Source organism: Pseudonaja textilis, chromosome 1, assembly GCF_049901715.1.
Source record: "Pseudonaja textilis isolate UNSWEBS1 chromosome 1, rPseTex1.2, whole genome shotgun sequence".
Lineage (NCBI taxonomy): Eukaryota > Metazoa > Chordata > Lepidosauria > Squamata > Elapidae > Pseudonaja > Pseudonaja textilis.
The window spans coordinates 26,721,290-26,746,890 of NC_141990.1; the positions used below are offsets into that span (position 1 = coordinate 26,721,290).

Below are 25,601 nucleotides of genomic sequence, written 5' to 3' on the forward strand. Positions count from 1 at the left end.
AGATATATAGAAATTCTCTTAATGCATTATTTGACTGAGAAATTCTCACGTGGAGAAGAAGAATGGGACCATGCTGTTGGGTTTGCCCCTAGTTTGTTCTGTTATTTGCTCTTGATTTTGGACATAAGAAGCAGCATTCTGTTTTCTTCTTCCACCTTTGATCTCTGTTACCATGTTTTCTTGTTCATAGTTATATATGAATTTGCATATGAATATGTATCACAATGAACAGGTTAGAGTGGTATTTTTGTGACAGGCACACTGAATTACGCTTCAACAAATCTTCAACTGAGTAAATTACAAAATAAGAAATAGAAGTGGATTTATAAGATAAGAAATAGACTAAATACTGTAGTATTTATTCTATTTCTTATCTTATAAATCCACTTTTCTTTCTCATTTTTGTAATTTACTCAGTTGGTAAAGAACATAATAGCAAGAATCCTATTGGCTCAGGCTAAAAGCTCATTTAATCCTACAATCAACCTCTCAGAATGTCCCTACAGGTATATTTAAAAGGCTTGTGTACTTGAAGTGGTAGCCCTCTTCCACTGTTGTTCTGTAACAAATGGTAATTAAGATCTGTCTTTGAATGTGGAAATGGAGGGATGGATACAGCCATCAAGATTAGGAGGCTTTCAGAGATTAATCAGAGGAGAGCTCTGCTACAAATAATACCTTATGGTTACAAATAGAATGAATAAATAAGTGGAATACTGAAGTCAATAGAAGTTAATAAGAGTTCTATACTTCGTTTGCTATAAACCGTATGCCCAGGTTTGTTGGGAATCTTACACTTTCACAATTGGAGAAACTAAATATTGCTTAGTGATTATTTTGTAAAAATATAATTTTAAAGTGAAGAATCTTCTTAGATTCTTAACTACAGTAAGGAGAATTTATACATACACACATACATACATACATACTCAAACATATTAATTGTTTTAATTCTTCTATATCAGATTATACAGAGAAAAATCATAGGTATTATGGCCAATAGAGTGAAAATATAATAATCAGAAATGTCATTGATTTAACTTTGGAAACCCGTTGAATTGCATGTTTATATGACTTGAGTGTTCTCTTATTAGAGCCAGAAGTCATAATGAAAGAACAGATAGCATTGAAGTGATTGAGCTTTGAAATAAAACCAGCTATTCTTTGGCTAACACCCACTATGTTAATTTGAATGCAGTAGACTGGCTGGATCAAAATTTGATCTTTCAAGTTCATGTCTTTTAGAGGCCTTAAGTTGAAGGGATAAAGGGATCATTATAAAGGGGAAAAACCTAATTTACTCGAGCCATGTTATGACACTCTAATCATATCTGACCAGTCAATGGAAGAAGGATCAAAGGACATGAACATGAAAGCATTTGTTTTTTGACTCTGACATTTCAAACTAATGCTGCCTCTCAGTTAGCCTTCTGCATAATATCTTGTGATTTATTGTTATGCCTCTCAAGATTAGGGCAATTGTATATGCCATTGTATGCAATTGTATATGCCTTTTTCAGGACTGGGTTTTGATGAAGTGGAGAACTATCCAACTAGAGAGAAATGACATCAAAAAAGTGGGAATTCAGTTAGAACTACATTTCTTTAGAAGTAATATATCAATAGGCAATCAGTGCACTCCAGATTACATTTGGTCAATGCGACATAACTTTTTCTGTAACCGTTCATATAACCAGCCCTTTTAGCTTCATAAGAGTCTAGTACAGTATGAACAGTTGTCTGATTTCTAAATATAATAATAACATAATATATAAAAGCAACTGTATCTGGCTATTCTCTTACAAAATATTTTGCTAAGGATTCCACTTAAGCTATAAAAGTGCTGTTCTGAGATACACAGAACACTGGACTCTGGGCTTCCAGTTTAATGAGGAAAGTATAAGGTGGTGGGAATGTGAATCCTTTGATCTATCATAGAATTATTAATCTTTGGTTTTGTCAGTAAAACAACATTAGACCCTAAGTGTGGTATAGATTCTTGTTATCTCTCCAATTTGAGGAATGTGTTGCATAAGATACGGTTCTTTCCATCTCATACAGTGTAAATAATCCTACAGATTCGATTGAGGGTATATTTTGTGCTTCTTATAGCTTAAGAATATCTGCCTGGGATAGGCTTTGCTTCTGTAGCTGCACCTAACCTATGGAATATCTTGCTTCAGGGAATTAATTTGATCTTGAGCCTTTGTAAATAGTTTCCTTCCACTAGAAGTTGTTCCTACTCCTCATACATTGGTTTAGAACAGGGGTAGTCAACCTTTTTATACCTACCACCCACTTTTGTATCTCTGTTAGTAGTGAAATTTTCTAACCACCCACCGGTTCCACAGTAATGGTGATTTATCAAGTAGGGGACAAAACCCCTACCACCCACCATGAAAGCTGGAACACCCACTAGTGGGTGGTAGGGACCAGGTTGACTACCACTGGTCTAGAAGGTCTCCTAACTCTCAGGAATATAAAGGGGCCCCAGAAAGGATAAAAATATGCAAAAATGTGACTACCTCTTTATCCCTGTGAGAAATCAAATCTTTAAGCCTAATATGTTTTCAGTATTTTATAGCCAATGTCAAGCAATTAGTGCAATCAATTCAAGCAATGTCTTCATAGAGAAGAGCCAGAGCCTCTGTGACAGAGTACAGTCTTTACATCTAAGGATCAGCTTTCTTAGCCCCTCTTGTTGACAAGGACTAAAAGTAACATGGAGAAAATGCTTCATGCCTCTGCTACTGAACAACTTGGAGAACATGCCATAGCCCTGACTAATGACTGTTCCTCAAAACAGCTCTAACATTGTATAAAAATCATACAAATAAATACAACCAGAATATATTTGGCTGAAGAAAACACAGCTAGTTGAATGAGAACAAAAATTATTAGTGAAGAGAAGGACCAGGGCAGACATGATAGCAGTGTTCCAATATTTGAGGGGCTGCCACAGGGGGGTGGGGGTGGGGGGTGGGGTCAAGCTATTTTCTAAAGCACCTGTAGGCCAGATAAGGAATAATGGATGGAAACTGAACAAGGAGAGATTCAACCTGGAAATAAGGAGAAACTTTCTCACAGTGAGAACAATCAACCAATGGAACAGCTTGCCTTCAGAAGTGGGAGCTTCATCACTGGAAGCTTTCAAGAAAAGACTGGACTGCCGTCTGTCAAAAATGGTGTACGGTCTCCTGCTTGGGTGAGGGGTTGGACTAGATGACCTACAAGGTCCGTTCTAACTGTGTTCATCTGTATCTACTCAGAAATTAAAGATCATAAAATCATTTATTCAAAAATGCCATGGTAGATGGCTGGGTTTTATAAGGAATTAACTGATTAAATTAAAATCCTAACAGGCACTGAAGAGAAGTTGATCAAAAAATTATATGATTATTTATTAGGAGTGAAATTAGAGGAAGAACAAGTAAAAAAATCAATGATTGTGTGGGGGGAAAATTTTGGATATGGAATAGACTTGGATAAATGGAAGATATTATGGTCTAGAAACTATAAATTAACTATGTCAACGGCCTATAAAGAGAATTTGTATAAGATGTTTTACAGGTGGCATGTACCCCCAACGAGAATTGCTAAAATGTTTAAAGATAAGTCGGCAAAGTGCTGGAAATGTCAGAAGTCACCAGGATCATACTACCATATGTGGTGGACATACACAGAAGCTAAAAAGTATTTGACTAGAATGCACATGTGGCTGGAGAAAATTATAAAACAGCATATAGATTTAAAACCAGAGACATTTTTATTGAGAATTTTGCCTGAGGGTTACAATAAAGAGTTAATGTATTCAATTATCAATATATTAACAGCAGCTAGGATTGTATTTGCACAAAATTGGAAAAATGAGAAAATTCTGATGGATGAGGAAATAATTAAGAAAATAATGGAATGTGCAGAAATGAGTAGATTGACAATGGCAATTAGAGAACAAGAAGAAAAAGATTATTATAAAATTTGGAATTTATTTTATGAATGGCTGGATAGAAAAGTAAGAAATTGAAATATGTAAGTACAGTATAATATATCATTACTGATAAACAAATGAGTTAGATAAAGAAAATGAATGTGAAATATATCATTGAAAGTCAATAATTATGATGTTAGGGATAATATAACAAGTGATACATGTGCTATAGAATACTGATTAGAACGATTATAAACATATAAGTAATATATGTATGCGAATGTTACTATGTGCACAAAGATATATGTACTCAACTGACACACTATTGAACAGAAAGGTTTTATTTGTTTGTTTTTGTTATTGTTATAAAAATAAAAAACTTTTATAAAAAAAATGCCATGGTGCTATTTGCTAATAAATGAAGAATAAAGGAGAATCTTCAGTACAAATAGAGTTGGAGGCAGTTCTGTTTTTACCTTTTGACCAAATGAATCATCACATCGATTTTATCTCATTTCCTATGGAAGTCCAAGAGTTTCAGGGCATCTCAGAGGCAGATTTGTGGAAGCTCTAATATGTCAAATGGTGACAATGTGATAAAAAGCACAGAATTTCTGCTAAGAGGCCTTGGGCATTTTTTTTCTTCTAGAAGAAAAAAAAATTGCCCTGAGGCCTTAGCTGTATGTCATTTGCTGGTACATCAAACCCACTTGTGCATTTCAGTCCATGAGACCTGGCCGCAGAATTGAGTACAATCTCTTAGGATCATAACTGAAAATCAAGTCTTCTTCAATATATTCTCCTCTTTTCCTAGGATTTGTGAGTAGAATAGAAAAGTTACATCTATTAAAAGTCAGAATAGTTTGGTGGGACTTGATTTGAAAAGAAGAGAAGCAGCTGTATGATAGCAAGAGAAAGAAAATAGGGGGACCAGAACAGGGTGGGATTCGAATTTCTTGACAACCGGTTCTGTGGGCATGGCCTAATTTGTGGGTGTGGCTTGGTCATGTGACTGTGTGGGTGTGGCTTGCTGAATGGGGTGGCTTGGTCATGTGACTGGCTGGGAGTGGCTTGTATGTAAATATTGTGAATATTTATGCAAATATTGAATTTTTTATTTTAAAAAAGAGAGCAACTTTTACCCAAAATCAGGCAAAGTAGATTGAGTTGCTTTCAGAATCACAGATTCACTCACTGATCTACCTTTCTGCAATCTGCTGCCTGAGTCTGCACTGAAAAATAGAAGCTTCAGTCCTAAGGAAGGTTCAGCTCTGCTCTCTCTGGTCACTTCTTCCTCACCCTCCAACCCCCTGAATACCACTTCTGACTGGGCCTCAGGGAAGCCTTTTGGGTGAAGGCAAAGCAGTACAACAGTGATTTAGGTTAACTAGAAAGCAAGAAATCCGACAGGAGGGAAGGGGAGGGGCCAGCCAGTGGCACGATTTGCCGGTTCTCTGAACTGCACAGAATCATAACAACTGGTTCTATAGAGCTGGTCTGAACTGGTAGAATCCCACCCCTGGACGAGAATACATACCATCCAATATGATGAATTCTTATTCTATTGCCCAGTTCTTTTATACAGCAGATGGAGTAATCTACCTGCCTTGAGATTGTGTAACTGGGGGGGGGTGGACTCACCTGTTTCCTCTTAGTAGAAAATGCTGATACAGAGACATTAATATGATACTGATATATTTATTGCATTATTTGGATTATTTATATCCTTTGTTCAAGTTACAGTAGATTCAAGTGACTTACAAATAAAATAGACACTTTAATAATTAAAAAAAAGTCTAGCAAACACTATGAAAACATAGCTCATTGGGATTTTTCCTGCAGGCCGCTTGATAGTACAATAATTTCCACATGGCAACTGATATCTTCTACCCTACCTCAGCCCACTAGCAAAGTGTACACTAAATATACCTGTAAATCCTTCTTCCCTGTGGTTATCTAATCTCAAAGCAGGTGGCTACTTCACCTAATGTTTGTGAGAACTATGTTATGGAATAAAAAGAACTATGTTATGGAATATCTCAATGTATTCCTTTGGCCACTGAGGATAGTTGTCTTTCTGGCAGTTGTTCTTTCCTAGGTGTTATGCTACACTGATTCTTTATTAGCTACTAATGACTATAACTGTAGCATCAAGGTCTTAATCAAGTAAACACATCACAGACTGTTAACATTATATTTTAGGTAACTAAAATTAAAGCTTTGCAATGATGGAGAGCCATTCAGTTGTGTTTTGTTGCCTTCGTAGCTGCTTAGTAAGAGTCTGTACTGGACTAGGGCCATCCTCTGAATGAAGAGGTGGGCAGGGTGCTATGGTGGAGGTATGTTGCTGTTAGAACAAATGGAATATCATGCCTGCAGGGTCTGTTTCAAGTGATCAGCTGCATTTTATTGTTTTACATGTCTTAACATTTTCTCTAATCTCTTTATCTGTTGATTTAAAACATGCACTTGAAAATTCTATCCATGTTTGGCTGCTTCCCAAGATTGCCCAAAGCATGAGGAGCTTCCAGCTATTGCTTGTTCTGCATGTTTAGTTTTTTTCTCCTGTTATTGCTTTGCCCTCCCAGAACAGCAGAAAAACTAATAAACATGCATCTGGACTGTACCACTTCAAGCAAGATTTAAGGGATTTGATAGACTATTCCATTCATGAAAAGAATTAACCTTTGGAAGAGAACCATTACAGGCTGGTTTTCTCTGTGATGAGTAGCTGAGTATGAATATCTATGAAGATTCTTTGGGGCTAGATTCTATGTACGGGTTTATAGAATCTGCTGATTGTAAAAAAGATTTGACAAAATGGTCTGCCCTACTTTAAGCCCACTTGACATGAAACTATGTTTTTTTCCCTTGTGTCAGAAGTCCAAACTACTGGGCTCAGCAGATGGAGGTGGATCACTCATTCTTCACTGCCATACTGCTGTGTATCTGGTGCCAATGCCTGCAGTGAGCTCAATTCAGAAGCTGTCTAGGTATATCCTGAGTATCTAGGACACAGCTGTGCCTAATATTTGCATATGCTACATTACATGTATAGATGTATAGCAGCTTTGCAAGAAAAGGAACTGGCTCTTAGTCTCAAGGCATTTTCTAAGCAACAGGTTGTCAATAGAATTTTCTGAGCTCAGTACAGCTGTTATTAGATACAACAGTATTAGCATGCAGCATATTTTAACCTGCAAGTGGAGGCTATAATGTTAGTCTACTTTGAATCACCTTGAATGATTGAAGTATTCTATATATGTGCTAAGATTACTCATGCATGTAACACCTAACACCTTGTACAGTTTTTGCACTTGAAGTAAAAAATTATTCTCCCAAAGTAATTAATAATGAGATTTGATACTATGGAGTCTTAATTTCATATAGACTCTGCAGCAAAGTACCTAATGATATTTCTCTCCTTTTCTAAGACTGACATTAGTTGTCAACTTCTGTGCTTGTATTCACATGTAAGTTATAATTTTTCCATAACTTGGAATTGGCAGAAAGTATTTGCCAGTTTGTTTTCTGGCATGTCAGCCCTGCCTAATTAAGCTGTATTTTTTTTCTATGAGCAGAACAGGGCTTAAAGTATGAACATATGTACAATAGGGTTATCCTAATCAGTGTTTAAGCTTCTTTTATGAAGCAACTTTAAAAAGAGAAGAGAAACAATGCAAGGACGTGGTATTCTCAAGAATGGACAAAGATGCCAAAGGAAGGTTTTTTTCCCATAATCTTAATTCATACAGGAGAGTGTTTGGATTGTTATAACAGAGCGGGAGGGCTAAAACAATTCCCTTTCCCATTAGAAAGTTCCTTGAATATCCTCCCTCTCGCATACAATTAAATAACAGAAAAACTTTCAGTGGGCCCATGAAAGCATTTTTAAAAATATAATTGCCACATATACTTTTGGGAAAATCTCCCTGGAAATTCTTTTATTCATGTATAAAACTATCACCTATTGATATCAATAAGTTTTTTTTTTCGTTTGTTTTTGGGGGAGGGGGTTGATGGTAGCATGTAAAAACTGGATGGTGAAACACAGCTTTATGAGATTTTTTTTACAGAAAATCATATTCACAGCATGGAACATAACATGGGGGTGTGGGCAGGGAAATAATTGGACATTAATTCAAGCACAAGGAACTATGATTCTTCAGCCAACAATAGCCATGCTTGGAGAATGGCATTTCTTTTGCTCCTTTATAAAGAAAACTTGGGGTTCCTTGTAATAGTTTACTGGTGTTAATTGAATTGAAGCTGAAGGCTACTTAGCAAACTCTGAATAAGAAATGGTGCTTGTTAGAAATGTAAACTAAGTAATAAAGAGTTTTCTAGGCTGGGTGGGGATGTATTTCTAGCTGGTTTGTTTAAAAGCTCCATTTGCTATGGATTAGTGCAGAAGCAGCATCTTTGCATGACTGCTTGTTCTTTTTCCACTTGTCTGACACTTAACTTTGTGGACTGCTTTCCTGACTTCCAACCTTTTACTAGTACTATACTTTTGTTTTACTCAATGAACTGCTTTTCTGGGTTTTGCCATCTTGTTAATCCCGACTTTGTCATGCACAATCACTTGAATGTCTGCTGCCTGTCTTCAACTGTATAGTTTGCTATTTACAACTTTTGTGTGTCTCTCCTGTCTACTCCCCAATTATGAGAGATTGCAGAGATGCTAAATGTGCAAATATTTTTGAGACAAGGGAGTTAGGTGCAGTTTATGGAAAGAGAAAAGGGATAATTGGACACTGAAATATTTATTTGAATGATTATTGTCAGATTCAAAGAGTAATCAGATAACGTACAAATTTTAGGGATTTCAGATTTTTAGAGGCACAATCCTAGTTTTTCATGACAAGACATAATAATAATACACAATGTTGGTTCACTACTTTTTTTTGCATATAACACACTTATTTTCCTGAAAGTTTACTGTTTTGCAAATCTTAGTATTGCTTCATTCATTCAACCTGAAAAGTTGAATAAAATGAGGTTGAATAGTTGGTTGCTCTATATGAAATGAAGGTTGGGAAATGTTTGCACCTTAATCAGGGATTCCCCTGAGTTATTTGCATTATGGAAAATCTGCCATTTGTGAAGTAGAAACTTGGTTAAATTTTTGATCCCAAGATTACTAAAAGGAACTACTAAGGACAGAATGGAGAGTTCTGTAGTTTAAAACAATTACTACCAAATAATACCAAAAAAACAATTATTGCCAACCGGCCTTCAATTGAGCACCTTTATACTGCATGAGTCAAAATGGGGGCTGTGAAAATATTTACAGACTCCTCACATCCCAGACATTAACAGTTTCAACTCCTTCCCTCAAAACGACGCTATAGAGCACTGCCCACCAGAACAACTAGACACAAGAACAGTTTTTCCCCTGAAAGCCATCACTCTGCTAAACAAATAATTCCCTCAACAATGTTCAACTATTACAAAGTCTGCTCTACTATTATTTTTAATCTTCTTATCACTCCTTATCACCCATCCCCTCCCATTTGTGACTATATGTCTGTAACTTTGTCACTTGTATCCTTACGATTTATATTGACTGTTTCCTAGTATGATTTGATCGCTTATTGTACCCTATGACTATCATTAAGTGTTGTTCCTTATGATTCTTGACTCTTGACAAATGTATCTTTTCTTTTATGTATACAGAGAGTATTTGCACCAAGACAAATTCCTTGTGTGTCCAATCACACTTGGCCAATAAAGTACTCTATTCTATTCTATTTATTGCAAAACTCATCTTTTTGTTGCTCAGTCACTAAGCCATGTATGAATTTTCACAATCTCATGGACCATAGCACACCAAGCCTCTGTATTCTCCACTGTCTCCCGAGTTTGCCCAAATTCATGTTCATTGCATCAGTGACATTATCTAACCATCTCATCCTCTGCCATCCCCTTCTCTTTTTTTGCCTCTAGTCTTTCCCAACATCTGGGTCTTTTTCAGCGAGTCCTCTCTACTCACTAGTTGGCCAAAATATTTGAGCTTCATCTTCAGTATCTGTCCTTCCAAAGAACAGTCAGGGTTGATTTCCTTTAGGATTTGACTCATTTCATCTCCTTGCAGTCCAAGGGACTCTCAAGGGTCTTCTCCAGCACCCCACTTTGAAAGCATCAATCAATTCTTTGGCACTCAGCCTTCCTTATGGTTCAACTTTCACAGTCATACCTTACTACTGAGAAACAAAATGATAAGCAGGCAGACCACTCTTCTAATCCTATCTTTTTTATTTGATACATTTGCCTCAAAATATAGCTATAAAACTTATTCAGTTTGCATAAATCACTTTTTAAAAATTCAAAATGTCCAGGGGAGTAGGAGGGAAAAACTCCAGGCAGTTTCCTGGAATTCTCCCTCTTGATGCTGGCCTAATTCCATTCACCTCCAGGTTTCTGCTTGTGCCATCAGTTTCTGCTCTTCTCATTTTATAGCTGACTCCTGGATTTTGCATCTTGCCCTTCTTAAGCAAACAGCAGATACACAGTTAGCACCATTGACACACTTATTCCTTCATTTGCAGCACCCCCTTGGAAGGTTGGATCTGTTGAAAATCGCTGTCAAGGTTAAGCAATGTTTTGCTGCTCTTTCTTTAAAATTATTTTCTCTCCCCCTTTCTGATTTTGTAGAAGTACTTAGGATTTGTTTTTTTAAAAAAAACTTATTGTTACCATAAGCCTATTGGAGCCTAAATGCATTTATTTTATGTTTCACCATCACCATCTTCATCATTTTTCCAAAAAGCATTGATTGCTTACAGTCTCGGAAAACAAGTTCCAGTGAGGAGGAGGTCTTCCCTGTGGAAATAACACCATCATTTTCATTATAGTTGAAAGGGACCTTAGAGGTTTTCTAATAGTCCAACCCTCTGCGCAAGTGGCTGTCCAGTCTCTTCTTAAAGTCCTCCAGTGATGGAGCACCCACAACCCCTGAAGGCAAGCCGTTCTACTTGTTGGTTGCTGTCACTGTTCGGAAATTTCTAGGTTGCTTCTCTGTTGATTAGTTTCCATCCATTGTTTCTTGTTTTGCCTTCAGGTGCTTTGGAAAATAGGTTGACCCCCGCCCCTTCTTTGTGGCATCCCCTCAAATATTGAAACACTGCTATCATGTCACCTCTAGTCCTTCTTTTCAGTAGACTAAATATACCTAGATGTACATATATACATACATATATGTATATAAACTAGACATACAAATGAGAATATCCTTCCTGGGACTCCCAGATCTCCAGACTAGAATTCCAAGAGGTACTTCATATTGTGGAATTTCCTGAATTTCTTGTTAAACTGTCAATTCCCAAAATCTGATGTGAGAAACTATATATTAAATAAAGATTTAGTTTGGGGGATGGAGATACATGTTTTTTGGCTGTTTTAATAATTTCACTTCATAAAATATACTTTGAATGCCCACACTACATTCTTGAAAATGTGGGTTGGGAATACGTTTTAGACACAGTGGAGAAGACAGTAGTATTTCATTCTACCAGCTGATTGTTTTGAATAAGAGAAGTGAAAGTGAAGTGTGAAACTATTTTGCTGAATTTGAAGAAGGATTCCACATCCCAATTAAAGATTCACAATGGAAAATCACAGCAACAATTCTAAACAGTAATTCAGTGAAATTGGCATGACAACGGAGATGTTCACTGTGTGCAACATTATTTTAGACTGTTTTCCTGACTCATGGACAGGTTTTAAGCAGGATCCCAACTGCATTTCCCATGTCTATTCCACAGCTTTTACGGCATTCCCTAAAAAGAAGCAAAAGTTAAGATAGTTATGTTTTTATGATCTCAGAATCACAGAATTGGAAGAACATTGAAAACCATCCCCAATCCAGATGGCTTTCTATGTCATAATTACAGATAAAGCTATGTATTTTTTTCACTTTGCATAATTTCCCCAGATTAGTCTGTGAAAGTTAGTTGATCATATGCCACTAGAAGAAAGAAGCTACAGCATGTGATTTGCCTGCAGAGGGTTCTTGCTTTTGAGCTAAATTACATACTGCAGAAGAAAGCTATCTTTAGAAGAACATTATCCAACCAGAGACCCCCTCCAGATGGGTTGGATTATAATTCCCAAAAGCCATGCCACATGGCTATTGAATAATGGGAATGTTAATTCAGCACAGCTCAAAAGGCTGGGAATGCTGTAGAGGAGATTAGTTTCCATTCCTACTAAATGGTCAATCAGATCCTCAGCATGAGCAAAAATCATTGGAATGAAATAATGCTGGATTCACTTTCATGCAGCTCAACAGTTGGCTCTTTGTGAGAACATCCTCAATCCAACTGTTGTTCCAAGATCTTCTTGGCTCCTGCTTTTCCCTATTTGTGGACCAATTTTTATGAGTTTCCTAATTACTGACCCTGCTTCAGTAATTCAAAGAAAAGGGATCTTCCGTTTCTCTTTTTAAACAAGGACTGTCTCTGACTTCAAATGAATGCCCTTGTTTTTCCCTCCTTCCTAGACAGTGCCCCTCTGGTTTCTTTTCCTCTTTTTTTCTTGGCATATTTCTAGTCTCTGACCTTATTGGCAAACATGATTTAAACATTTGTTATGCTTTCTCTACAGACTTTTCCTGGAACGGCTAAGTTGTACTCAAAAATGAAAGTAAATTCTCTTTGTCTCAAAAGTGTATTTTTCTACATTGTAGAAAAAACAGCTGATGATGATGTTCAGAAGTCTGATATCTCATCCAGCAGCCAAGGAGTGATTGAAAAGGAATCCCTTGGGCCTCTTCTTCTTGAGGTATGTGCTTAAGAAAACAGCTGCTCCACGTATTTCTAATGCAACTTTTTTTAAATAGAGTTTTCCTTTAAATTTTGCTGGAAAATAGAAAGTAGGTATTTGCATAAGAAATTGTAGAACTTTCATATTGGGACTAATTACTAATTAGACTAAAGGAAAGGTGTTAGGGAAATGGATGATAGGTAGTCCTAGGCATGCAATAATTCATTTAGTGTCTGTTTGAAGTTATAACAGCACTGTAAAATTGACATATGACAGTTTTCACACTTATGACCATTGCAGCATTCACTTAACCTGGTGGTCACAAACAGATTTTTGACCCACTTTCATTCTATGCCTATTATCACCTGAAAGTATTTATTTTGCATTGATTATTCGCTTATCTATTTCATGTAGCACTGCATGGCTGGCTGTAGCACCCAGTTCCCATTGCAACCAATTATGTTTCTTCTGATTAGTAATATTAGTAAAGCTGCCATGCTATCCATGACTCCTTGTAGGAAAATATGTAGCAACTTCTCCAGTTCTGGAACCAATCATCAGACTCCATCTGCTGCCCAACCCATTCCAGCTGGTCAGCCAGTCCTTCCTGGGGGGATTCCTTTCTGCCTGTCTCCAAAGCTACCACTACTAACATTCCTGTGCCACCTTGAGAGAAAAAGCCACAAAGACTCTTATTAAGACTCTTACTTTCTTTTCTTGCCGTTCTTGTTTTGTTTTTGTACTGTCCCACGTTTAGCACCTCTCTCAATCTTGTGGCTTTCACTCTTGTGGCTTTCACTCATTCTCCCAAACATTTTTCATAAGCAATAAAATTCACCACGGCTTTTTAAATCTCATTTACATATAAGGGAACTAAAACAAAGAGAGCTCTTTCAAAGCAGTTTGTCTCCTGTCATCATTCTCAATCTCTAAATGTCCTAATATTTCTTTTCTATATCTCTGGTCTCATTTAGAATCACAGAGTTGGAAGGGACTTTAGAGGTCATCTAGTCCAACCCCCTGCTCATGCAGAAAAGTCTATTTCCAGATATTAGCCTCTGCCTAGGATCGAGCTCATAGTCTTTTGATTGTGAGGCAAGAGCTCCACCTCTAGGCCACCGCTTCAAGTCCTTATTTACCTCATCCATTCATGTCACTTGATTGAATAATCCTTTTCCTATGTTGTGCTCATTCAGAACATTGCACAGTTTCCCCCACAAAAAATATGTCTCTGCTTCTTTCATTTTCCCCATTTCCTGGGGCATAATATATAACTATCGTTAACCTAGGAATTCCTGCTTTCATATACCCTGACAGCAGTGGTGGGATTCATTTTTTTTTTATTACCGGTTCTGTGGGCGTAGCTTGGTGGGCGTGGCAGGGGAAGGATACTGTAAAATCTCCAGTCAGAAGTGGTATTTGACGGGTCTGCGAACTACTCAAAATTTCTGCTACCGGTTCTCTAGAACTGGTCAGAACCTGCTGAATACCACCTCTGCCTGACAGTACCCTAGATGATACTAGTGCACATCTTCTGATATGCTTTTCATCCCTTTCATTCAAAAATAAAGCTACCTTCTATGCATGTATTCATTAACCCTGCTTCACAAAATCAAGCCACATTCACTCTGAACAGATATACTGTATTTCTTCCACTGTTTCCTAATTTTTCAGACACACAATGTATCTATTTTTCTTTATTTACTTTCATTCTGTCACACCCTTTGCAATTTATTACTTTTATATTTCAGGTTTCAAAATTCTATATGCCATATTGTTTGAATTGGGTGATATTAATTATTAGATAAATAATAGGTCATTACTAGAACGGCTAATTGACCTCTGCTGCCCATCATAGCTTTGTTCATTTTTCACTTTTTAACAATATGGAGAATGCGTAGGCTAAATTAGCAGTTATCGGTATTTTTGGTAAAAGTAAGACCACATTCTATCCACTTGGCACCTTCTAGCAGGTGTATGCAATGTATCAACAAACTCCCAGGCTAACAAGTTTGAGAAAAAAAATTCATATTAAAGAAGGGGAACCATCTCTTGGAAGAACTCAGAGATTATTTTGATAGTTCTTGTGATCCACGTTCCATACTCACCAATTGCTCGTACCATGCATGTTTGAATTTTTACATTTAACAGCAAAATTAGTTCCATTCCTAATATCTGGAAGTAGATTATTTATGATCAGTCTCAGGTTAGATAAGCATCAGATGGACCACGTTAACTAAGATTGATTTACATTCATTCAGCACTGTTTTCAACTGTTTATTCACTTTTTTTCCTTTACCTGTTGTCCTGTATGATTTATTCATGTACGTTTTATAGTATTTCCCAAATTCAAAAAAAATCATAGCACATTTGTTATGATGAGACTGGTAGTGTCCTAAAACAGCTGAAAATTAAAGGGGGAGGAATTATAATTTAGACAGGAACCTAGGAGCTGCACTTTCCACTCAGAAGCATGTAATGCAGAAACCTCTTGTTGCTTAGCAACAGACAACTGTGACTCAGTGAAACTGCAAGCCATGGGCTAATTTTGTTGGGGTGGAGGGGAAGGTTGTGGAGAGTGGATTGGCTTGGTTTGAAATTACTTCCTGTTTCCAGCAGCTAATATAGAAGGAACCACTCTACTAGTACGAAATAAAGAGCGCAGAGCCAGATAAATTATGTCTCCCTAGCAAAAGTAATACTAAAAAGAGAAACAAATGCTGATAGAAATGTCCAAGTGTGTGGTTGGGTTTGGGCATATATTGTTTTGAATGATGAAGGGGCAGTCCAAACCATCTTCAACCTGTATGACTCAGGCAGCACTTAGGCATCCTCAACTATACCAAAGGAAAGTCACTCCATCCTGTTTAGAAAATATACAGCAATCAGAATTCTCCCATGCCTTGTGTTAGTTAGATTCTACTTTACTTTGTCCTACTTCTGCAGCGATTCCACTGTTTCTTTCATTCTTAGGAATTCAAAGGTGCCCCATCCTAATTAGCAAGGACTGTGCCCTTTAAGCATTTCATCTTTGCATAAGAATATTTTAGTCCAGGTGTCCTCAACCCCTGAGGTCACAGCCCATTACTGGGCCTTGAGCCATTCGGAACCAGGCCGTGGAAGTGGCAGGTCTGCCGCTCACACAAGTGGAGCTATGTGTGTGCACTTCCCTACCACACATGCGGAACCATTTCCTTTCTCCTCACTCCCACCCCCTGTAGGAAGTTAGCACCCACCCCTCTCCTAGAAAAATGAAATATCCTAGGAAATATTAAAAAGGCAGAATATTTCCCCTAGAAAGAGAAGTAGAAACTCAGAAGCAGAAACTCAGAGAGGCAGAAGCTCATCCCCCCACACACACCTTTGTTAATGTGCGGGCCATTAAGGCTTAGGCCTTAATATTCTACATAATAAAGGCCTCTGCCCATCTCACCACCTGGCCTGGGAAGATTGCATCAGCCAGCACTTGGGTGAAGCCATGTGGTCCAGACAAAGCCTACAAAGTTAGCTAAGACCCTCACCCTTGGCAGTCTAACAGCCAGGTTCTTGCACAGGAACAGGAAACTCTGAGGTGGGGCCCAACAGAGATTATATAACTAAGGGACTCTCAGCATCTCAGCCCTTTTTCCTTCTTTCTTCACCCAAAGCATGTCCACCATTAAACCATCTTTCCAAGCAGTCATCATGTTTCCAGTGTCTTTCTTCCTCACATGGAACTGAACCCAGAAGGATAATTCTTCTAACACCCCCATTGGGCCACGAAGCCAGAAAGGTTGGGGAACTCTGTTTTAGGCCAGCCACATTGAGATCCTTCTGATTTTAAATGTTTGAAGAACAGATTTTCTCTCTCAAGTTGGCTTTCTTCAAAAAGAAAGAAAAAGGCTTGGCTTGCAATCTAAAACATGCATAATCATTACCGAAAGGAATGATAACAGGAAGACAAATGTTAGTCCAATTATGGGATAAATTATCACCCACCGTGGGAGTTGTCACCTGTGCAATCCGGTGGCTAATCCTGGAGCATCAATGCCAACAATTATTTCCTTTTTTTATATCAGCATTGTAAGAAAACATGCTAGTTAGGCAAGATATTCTGGCAGAGTCACCTTGGGCAGCAGAGAGCAGCACAAAGAAAGTGGTAGAGGGAGAGCCAATTATGAAGTTTGGCAGATTTGATGGTAGTATAATCTTAAAATCTAGACTTCTTCTGAAAACACTTGTTAGCATGGTCTGTAGAAAGTGGATGTGGATTTACATAAAGTAGATGTGTCATTGTTCATGCAGTATTCGACTAAAGTAATATGCATTTGCCCACATAGGAGTGGACCCCAGTATTTTTTATAAGTTGATTGTATGTATTAAGCATGACTGCTGGGCCTATTTATCATTGTTACTTGTATATTTCTGATACTTTACCCATGATGGTGCCCTGATCATCCATAACCCCAATTGTCAGCTCTTCGTTTTTCTAAAGTCATGTAAAGATAGAAACACCTTTCTTAATGCCCTTTGTCGTTGTTTTGGACCCTGCAGGCACTGGATGGCTTTTTCTTTGTTGTGAATCGTGAAGGACGGATTGTGTTTGTGTCTGAGAATGTGACCAGCTACTTAGGCTATAACCAAGAGGAGCTTATGAACACCAGTGTCTACAGTATCTTGCATGTGGGAGATCATGCTGAATTTGTCAAGAATTTGCTGCCTAAGTCACTAGGTGAGCAGTGTGACTTTCTTGGCCTTGTCTGATTTTCTTTGCAAAGCTGCTGCTGAATCAACGAAACATATTCGTATAATTTCAATATAAATTCATGTCAGGATACTAGGACAACTTTTCTAGATAGTTCATGAAGTAAGTGTGCAGGGAAAACTAAGGCTCTGTAAGACCACAATAGTTAACCTAAAAACATTTTTTACCAGAATATAAGGAATATGTTAAAAATCATGATGTAAAAGGGTAACTGATGAAAATTCCAGGTATCCTAAATCTGCTTCGTTATCTAGAGTTCTAATTGATATTCTTTTGTAATATTTGTGAAGAAAAACAAGAAGTTGAGGTTTTTAATTTAAAGAAGTGATAATAGATGGCCTAGAACAAAATGATCATGTTATTCTTTTCTTTACACATCAGACACATAAAACCACTGCATATAATACATTTTTAAGTGTTTGATTTCTTCAAGGCTTCAGTTTAATCTGTTGAATGTGCAGTTGAGTTGAGTAGATGCAAGCTGCACTCAGGAGCACTAGCAGGTGGTTAGGAGATTAGGAAGCAGCTCTGTTTTGCAAACAAGATCCAATTTAATTTTGCCGGTGACATGTCATTCCAAATGCATATCATTCATTCTGCATTTAAGCTGATTTTTGAATAATATGCTAACTCACAAGCATCATTATGTAATTCTCAGTAAGAACTTCAGTTGACTACTCAACCAGAAACCAATTTTTTGCCAGTCTCAAAGCTAGAGAGCTAAAAACGTGAAATGCTTACTGAGTGTCAGCTTAGCCAGCAGACTAAACCAGTGACTGGAGGCACAAAGATGCTCTTTGGTCATCTCGTTATTAATGTGGCACATTAAGTACATAGCCTGATTCAGTCAGAGAGGTTACTGGCTGCTTACAAATCAATGTTTTGTTCAGAGAAGGTCAACTGCTTGCTGCTGTTTAATCAACTTGATGATAAAACCCCTCTTGCTTAGCAAGCTTCTGTTTATCAAAGTTATGGCCTATTAGCTAAAGCTTTATTAGTTGACAAGTCACTAATTCAGTAAACTCTCATAGTTCTTACAACTGCCTTATTGGGTCAATGCAAGAGTTTGCTGAAGCTGCAAAGGTACATGTTACACTTCCATAGAGGAAAAGAGAAACCATCAGTAACACACTGAGCACTTTATGGAAAACAAGTGAAGGTCAGCAAAGATTTTATATGAATACAGAAAGCCAGAGAGATAGAAACTATGTATTATCCACTCTGCAGGTCGTCTTTGAAGGTTCAAAATATAGGTAGAATATATAGGTAGTAAAGTAGCAATACAGATTTCTTGTCTTATAATCTGGAACCCTTCACTTGCTATAGTCCTACTTGATCATGCATATATACTGTATTTGTGCATCTATGAAGCATGTATATGTGTATGGTCACTGACACAAATTTAATAGACCTCCCTGTGCAACCTTAATGATAGTTGAAACAAATGCCAAATTCAATAAATTCAAAATCTATAAGGGTTCCCTATCTAGAAAAGTGTTGTCCAAAACTCAGCAGGGTTGTCCAAGAGTGAAAATTTGTATGATACTCTTCTTTTGAGTCTTTTGGAAGACAAAATAGTCCTTGAAGAAGAATCCTTTTGAAATTGTAAATGTATTTTAGTGTTCTGCTCTCTCTCTCTTTTTTTTTCCTATCTATAGCTACCTTTCTTTTTTGGTTGAATTTCACAGTGAGAGGAAGACTGCAATCTCAGATCCTTGCATGTCCATGCAGTTGGATAAGATCTTAGTCAGAGATGGACATTATATGTCATACCTGCATATGCGCAATCATATGTACCAAGTACATTTTATTGGGGAAGAGGATGCCCAAGATAGATCTTATTGTACCATTTTTCCATTACAGTGCATAGCTCTGCAGGATTTAAAGATTATTTACCTTCATCTATTAACTTTAAACATTATTAGCTTTATTTCCTATCCTTATCCAGGAATCCAAGGTGGTTTACTTGTTTCACTTTCTTTTATTTCACAACAAAAACTCAGTGAGGTAGATAAGAAGTGAGAGAATCAGTCACCCAGGCAAATTCCATTGCTGAGGTGGGACTTGAATCTGGGTCTATCAGTGTTTCAATGCTACACCACACTAGCTATTTAAGTGTCAAACTGCTGGAGTTTAGATTTAGATTTTAAGTAAACAATCAGATACACCCTTTAACATATGCTGCAATTTTCAAAATCAGTTTTGTTAAACTAGTGCTAGCATAGACCTTTTTAATATTGATTTCAGTGTGGCTGGTATCAAATTTGCTTCAGTCAATATAAAATAGACAAGCTAATTTAATATAAGGTAGGTTTAAATCAATATTTCACTTAATCAGGTCTTAATTGATTTTAGCTTACTACAGTGTACACTTATGCATGGATAGAGTTCAGTGTTTTGTGAAATGTTACTGTTGCATTAAACACATATTCTCACTCTCATACAGTTCACCCAGTTTTCTATAGACAAATTAAAAAGTTTTGTTTTTCTAGTACTTTCTGAGAAAATTATTCAAGGTGTTCCTTATTCACACTGAACTTGGATTTTTTTTAAAAAAATGTGAATATGGTTGCCAAGGAAACTGCTGAATGCAAATATGAGAGGTAACCATAGCAGAACATTTCAGAAGTACTATCATTCTATGAGTCTAATATATCCTTTGCATGTATATGTTTTCAATCAATAAAAAGATTTAGTGATGTATACCTTGACCAAGAATATTTGTGGCTGGAGACATATTTCTCCACAAACCCCCACCTGCCCAAGAGTGTCAATTTGTGATCTTCCTGGTGAAACTGATTTTTTTTAGTTTCAATTTTTTGGAGAGAGATTATTTATGCAAAATAGATCTGTTAAGCTTGTTTTGGCTTAGCACATTTATTTTTGAACTTTACTTCTGAAAGACCCATTCCCAGCTATGCATTAATGTTTGTTAGTCAGTCATGGGGGTTCTTTTTGAATCAAGAAAGAAGATGTAGAGTAACCACTGCACTTTTCATCTCCTATAAAAAAATTCCCCTGGATTCTTCCTCTTTGGAGGATAACAAGGATCACAAAAAGAAGGAGAAATAAATCATGAGGTGGATGGTTCCTGATTTCTGCCATAAATGTTCTTCAAGATGGTGGAAGGAGTAAAGAGAATATGGGGACGATCTTGTCTTCTTTGAGAAGGAAAGGAGGAAGTAGTGTGTGGGTCTTCTTGGCATCTACTGCATTTCTTCTGCAGTAATAAAGATGCTGCACTAGTAGTCATAGGAAGGAGAAAAACACAATAAATATTTGCATAGAGAACAAAAGAGTGTTTGGTGTGGTCAGAGGCTTTTGCACACTTATTTCCTGATCTTTGCCAATTGAGTGCATGTCAGAGTATCTAGAATAGGTAATAGTGGTATAAATAATGGTATAGGGTTTATGTCATAAATAAACAATAGAAAGATTGTGGCTTTGACTCATAATAATTTCTTATTGATGTTTGGGCAAAGTTATAATCTCAGTTTCCAAATTCTGGTTTCTGCACATTCACTTTTTCAAAACCCTTCAAGAAGTGTTCAAACTGCCCAAGGAGCTGCTGATACAGTTCTACAGAGGAATTATTGAGTCTGTCATCTGCACCTCTATACCTGTCTGGTTTGGTTCTGCAACCCAACAAGACAGACACAGACTTCAGAGAGTAATTAGGACTGCAGAAAAAACAATTACTACCAACCTGCCTTCAATTGAGCACCTGTATACTGCACAGTCAAAAAGAAGGCTGTGAAAATATTTACAGACCCTTCACATCCCATAAACTCTTTCAACTCCTTCCCTCAAAACGACTCTATAGAGCACTGCACACCAGAACAACTAGGCACAAGGACAGTTTTTTCCCAAACGCCATCACCCTGCTAAACGAATAATTCCCTCAATACTGTCCAACTATTTACAAAGTCTACACTACTATTACTGTTAATCTTCTCATCACTTGTTATCGCCCATCCCCTCCCGCTTGTGACTGTATGACTGTAATTTTGTTGCTTGTATCCTTACGATTTATATTGAATGTTTCCTAGTATGATTTGATTGCTTATTGTACCCTATGACTATCATTAAGTGTTGTACCTTATGATTCTTGATGAATGTATCTTTTCTTTTATGTACACTGAGAGCATTTTCACCGAGACAAATTCCTTGTGTGTCCAATCACACCTGGCCAATAAAGAATTATATTCTATATGTCTTTATTCTATCCCATGTGCCTCTGCAGTTAATGGAGTCCCTTGGCCCCAAGAATCCACCCGACGCAACAGCCACACCTTCAACTGCAGGATGCTGATCCGTCCCCCAGATGAGCCAGGTGCAGAGAACCAAGAGGCCCGCCAGCGTTACGAGGTTATGCAGTGCTTCACGGTGTCTCAGCCAAAACTGATCAAAGAAGAAGGTGAAGGTAAAAACAAAGACCGCTAAATCTGGAGGTGGGAAACAGGCCTAGTAGTTCATAGTGCATCAGAAAGGTGGGGGGAGGGGGGAGAGCCACAGATTATTTCCTTCCGTCCTTCCACAACACTTTTATTGCAAGGGGATTACAACTCTGTAAAAGCCCATACTATCTGCAATGTTTCCTGCTGACTTAAGAGGAGGAGTTGTGATATCTGTAACTCAGCATGTAAAACCCACAGATTTTAACTATACTACATACCAGTGGTGGGATTCAAATTTTTTTACTACCGGTTCTGTGGGTGTGGCTTAGTGGGCGCTTGGTGGGCATGGCTTGGTGGACATGGCAGGGGAAGGATACTGTAAAATCTCCATTCCCTCCCCACCCCCACTAACCTGCTTTCCAGCTCCGTTCTCCTGTGCTGGGCAACAAATGAAGACCCAGCTGATCAGCTGGGATTCAGGAGGCAGAGAATAGACGGAGGCGGGGCCAGTCAGAGGTGGTATTTGCCGGCTCTCCGAACTACTCAAAATTTCCACTAACAGTTCTCCAGAACTGGTCAGAATCTGCTGAATACCACCTCTGCTACACTTCTTCCAAATTTCACACTGAACTGATTTAGTCCTCATGGGAAAGAAAAGGTTCCAAAAGGCCCATCGCAGCCCTGCTCCTTTTTGCTACTTACATTCACACCAGTTTGTTGCATTTGCATCACTCTTTGGGATGGGGAAGATTAGAAGTGGTATCTCCATATGTCCAGTCCTGGCAGAGGATGTAATCAGTTGCATAAGAATAAAAATTCAGGACTCTTTGAACCACCTTGCTAAAGATGCTAAAACATAGTCCTTCAGAGCTTAGTACAAAAGAAACTAATTTCCATCATTAAAGCTATTAGAGGTTTGGTCTAAGACTATTAAAACTTTGACATTGTTCAGACATGATTCTTTTTGATTTCTGTAGTACTGCAGCACTGTAATCATGCTACTGGATTCTGTTAACTATCTTATTGCAAAGAAATCAGCCAAAGTCAGAATGAATAGGTAGATATATAGTACTTATGGCGTATTTAGATGTCCTGCCTCTTCGGTGGGTTCTGACATTGTACGGATTTTTGATATTCCCAAGTCTGTAATGTTAATGCAGTAATAAACTAGTATTCTGAAATTTTAACAACAGTACTCTGACGATGAAGTCACTGTCCCCAAAATGAATTGAGTAAAATGATATCTCAGTTGAAAATTAAAACAGATGAAAGGGAGGTGGGTTAAGGATACCCTTATTTATCTAATCAGTGAAGCTGGAGTGTTCTGATTATTTTCCAGTAGCAAGCTTGTCTCCTCTGATTATCTCTGAGTGGTCTGTAGTTGTTTCCAGGAATACATATGTATAACACAATATTATGGTTACTGAAATCCCCTACCATTGCACTGGGTGGGTATCTGCCTGGACTCAAAATGCATAATTTAGCAGACATGGATTCCAAATTGGGATCTTGATCTTGATCTGTACTGTTCCTCAGACGCATCATGCCAACAAGACTTTCCAGCAGAACACTTCAGGCTTATTCCTCCGTAACGGCCATTTCGTTCCAGTGCATTAGCTGAATTAATCCATTGTAGCTTTCACAGGAGATCATGACTGGAAGAAATAAATCACAGAGGGGTTTATGAGCACATAACTTTGCCCAGAGCTGATAATTGTTGGCTTCCGCAAGTGCCTTTTATTTTGCAGTGTTGCCAGAACCAAATGGCCTTAAAATTAATTCTCCCAAACAGTGTGGAACGAACACACGCATACACATGGGAGTTTGCCAGTCTCTTTTCTCTTGCAAGCACATTTTTAACCTTACCCCAAGCTGGCATCCTCAAGATATATTGGGATATCATTCCCACTTCCCCAGTGAAGGCTGCCAATATCTGTACAGGATGGTGGGAATTCCAGCCCAATACATCTGGAGGGCTTCACTTTAGAGGGGTGTTGGTTAATAGGATCTTGTTACTGTGAAGAACAATGCTGCTGCTCATGCAAAATGAAAAAAAATAAGGCTTAGTTTAGCCATGGCTCCAATGGTGATACCTAAACGGTGGTTGGAGGGGAACTATTTTGATTCTTCACCAAATGAAAACAGATAAGCAATTCAGTTGGGTTGTTGCAGTCTTATCTTATCCTTGAAATGAGAAAAGCCCATCCCATCAGTTTCCCTTTTGTGAGGTCTTTCTTTCTCTTATCTTCTATTCTATTCTCTTCTATTCTCTTATCCCTTATTTAATCCTATACCACCACCACCCACCGCCCCAAAGTCCTCTTCCTGAATGCTGCAATTTCCCCAGTTTATTTGTTATGGGCTTGCTTTTGTTGCAAAGCCCAGATTGAACCACTGCCTCAGTATTCCATTTTGTGTGAGCTACAGAAACAGAAAAGGTGCATTCCTCATTATAAAGTAATTCTAAGGAGAACCTGTAATATCTTTAATAAAGACAGTCCTGTTTTACATGGCATCTTTGCACATACAATGTATAGAAGATGGTGCAAGATATGGGAAGGGAGGAGTAAGACAGTGTGGAAGAATTAAATGAAAAATGAAAAGAGGTGGCATAGGAATTTAACTCAATAACCCTCCATCTTTTTTTGGTTGTTCTATTCACAACAGATTTGCAGTCCTGCCTAATATGCATTGCACGAAGATTACCTCGATCTACAGCTCCCACCACATCAGAATCTTTCATGACCAAGCAAGATACTACAGGTATCTTTCAGAAAAAATAAGTAGATAGTTGCTTCTACAAGGCTTTGGAAATCATAGGGTATTTTGTCAGACTGCAGTTTTGGTATAACTGAAAGATCTACTTGCTTGGCCATGTTGGTCTTCAAAATAGAGAAGATTCTATGAAAATCTCGTAGTCATTCCTTTTAGTGCCTGGAGCTCGTCTCAACATTTATTGAGGAAGACAAGTGCTACATAGGGATGAACAACAATGAAAATAGCAAGCTTTTTCACCGCTTTGAGTTTGGGATTCTGTTGTTTTTTTAAACTATGTGGAGTCAGTTTTGCAGCTTACACCATTATTTTTAGGTGTTAGCACCTCAAAATTATGCAGAAAATGTGTCTAATGCAGGTAGCCTTGCCACCTTGTAATGCATACAATTGTGAGTTATGAAGGTAGGAGAGGGAAGAATGTCAGTCACTTAGATAGTGAAATGGGCAGTGTATAAATCTGATGAATAAATAAATAAGAACATTTTTTGTGACCTACCTACTGCCTCAACTCTAAGTGATAATAGTTAAATATAAGCCTGTTTAGTTCTACATGTGTAGATTTTTCCATTTGAACTCCTCACTTGCAGGAATTAAAGGAGTTATGGTTGGTGATTTCATATATGTAAGAGACAAATAGCATTTCAAAGGTTTTGCAGAACTAATTTAGACATAATGAAAGGCAATAGACATCTTTTAAGAGAGCAGGAAATATCTGGATTAGTTCACATAGTAGTTTTATTAGAAGAAAGCCTATTCACATAAGTGGCAATCATAAACAAGGTTATAAATGGCAGTTTCATTTATCTGTCTTGTTTATTTAGGTTTGTGTACTTTTTACACCTCTAAAAACAGCATTCAAGCAGCTTAAACAATTTTTAAATCGTGAAAAATTAACAGTTGAAACGTACATAAAAGGCTGAGGAACTAAGTGCAGTTTATAGCTAATGGCCAGGTGTAGAAGGTGTAATATATATTGAATATATCCTTGTAC

The 25,601-nt window shown here is 37.7% G+C and overlaps 1 protein-coding gene across 1 annotated transcript in view; it reads left to right on the top strand.

The window, feature by feature from the left end:
* NCOA1 (nuclear receptor coactivator 1) overlaps positions 1–25,601 on the top strand; it is a 282,196-nt gene that overhangs the window by 213,388 nt on the left and 43,207 nt on the right. Inside the window, 4 exon segments of the mRNA XM_026715989.2 lie at positions 12,618–12,712; positions 17,228–17,405; positions 21,682–21,861; positions 24,503–24,598. Of these exon segments, the coding sequence (XP_026571774.1) occupies positions 12,618–12,712; positions 17,228–17,405; positions 21,682–21,861; positions 24,503–24,598 (549 nt within the window).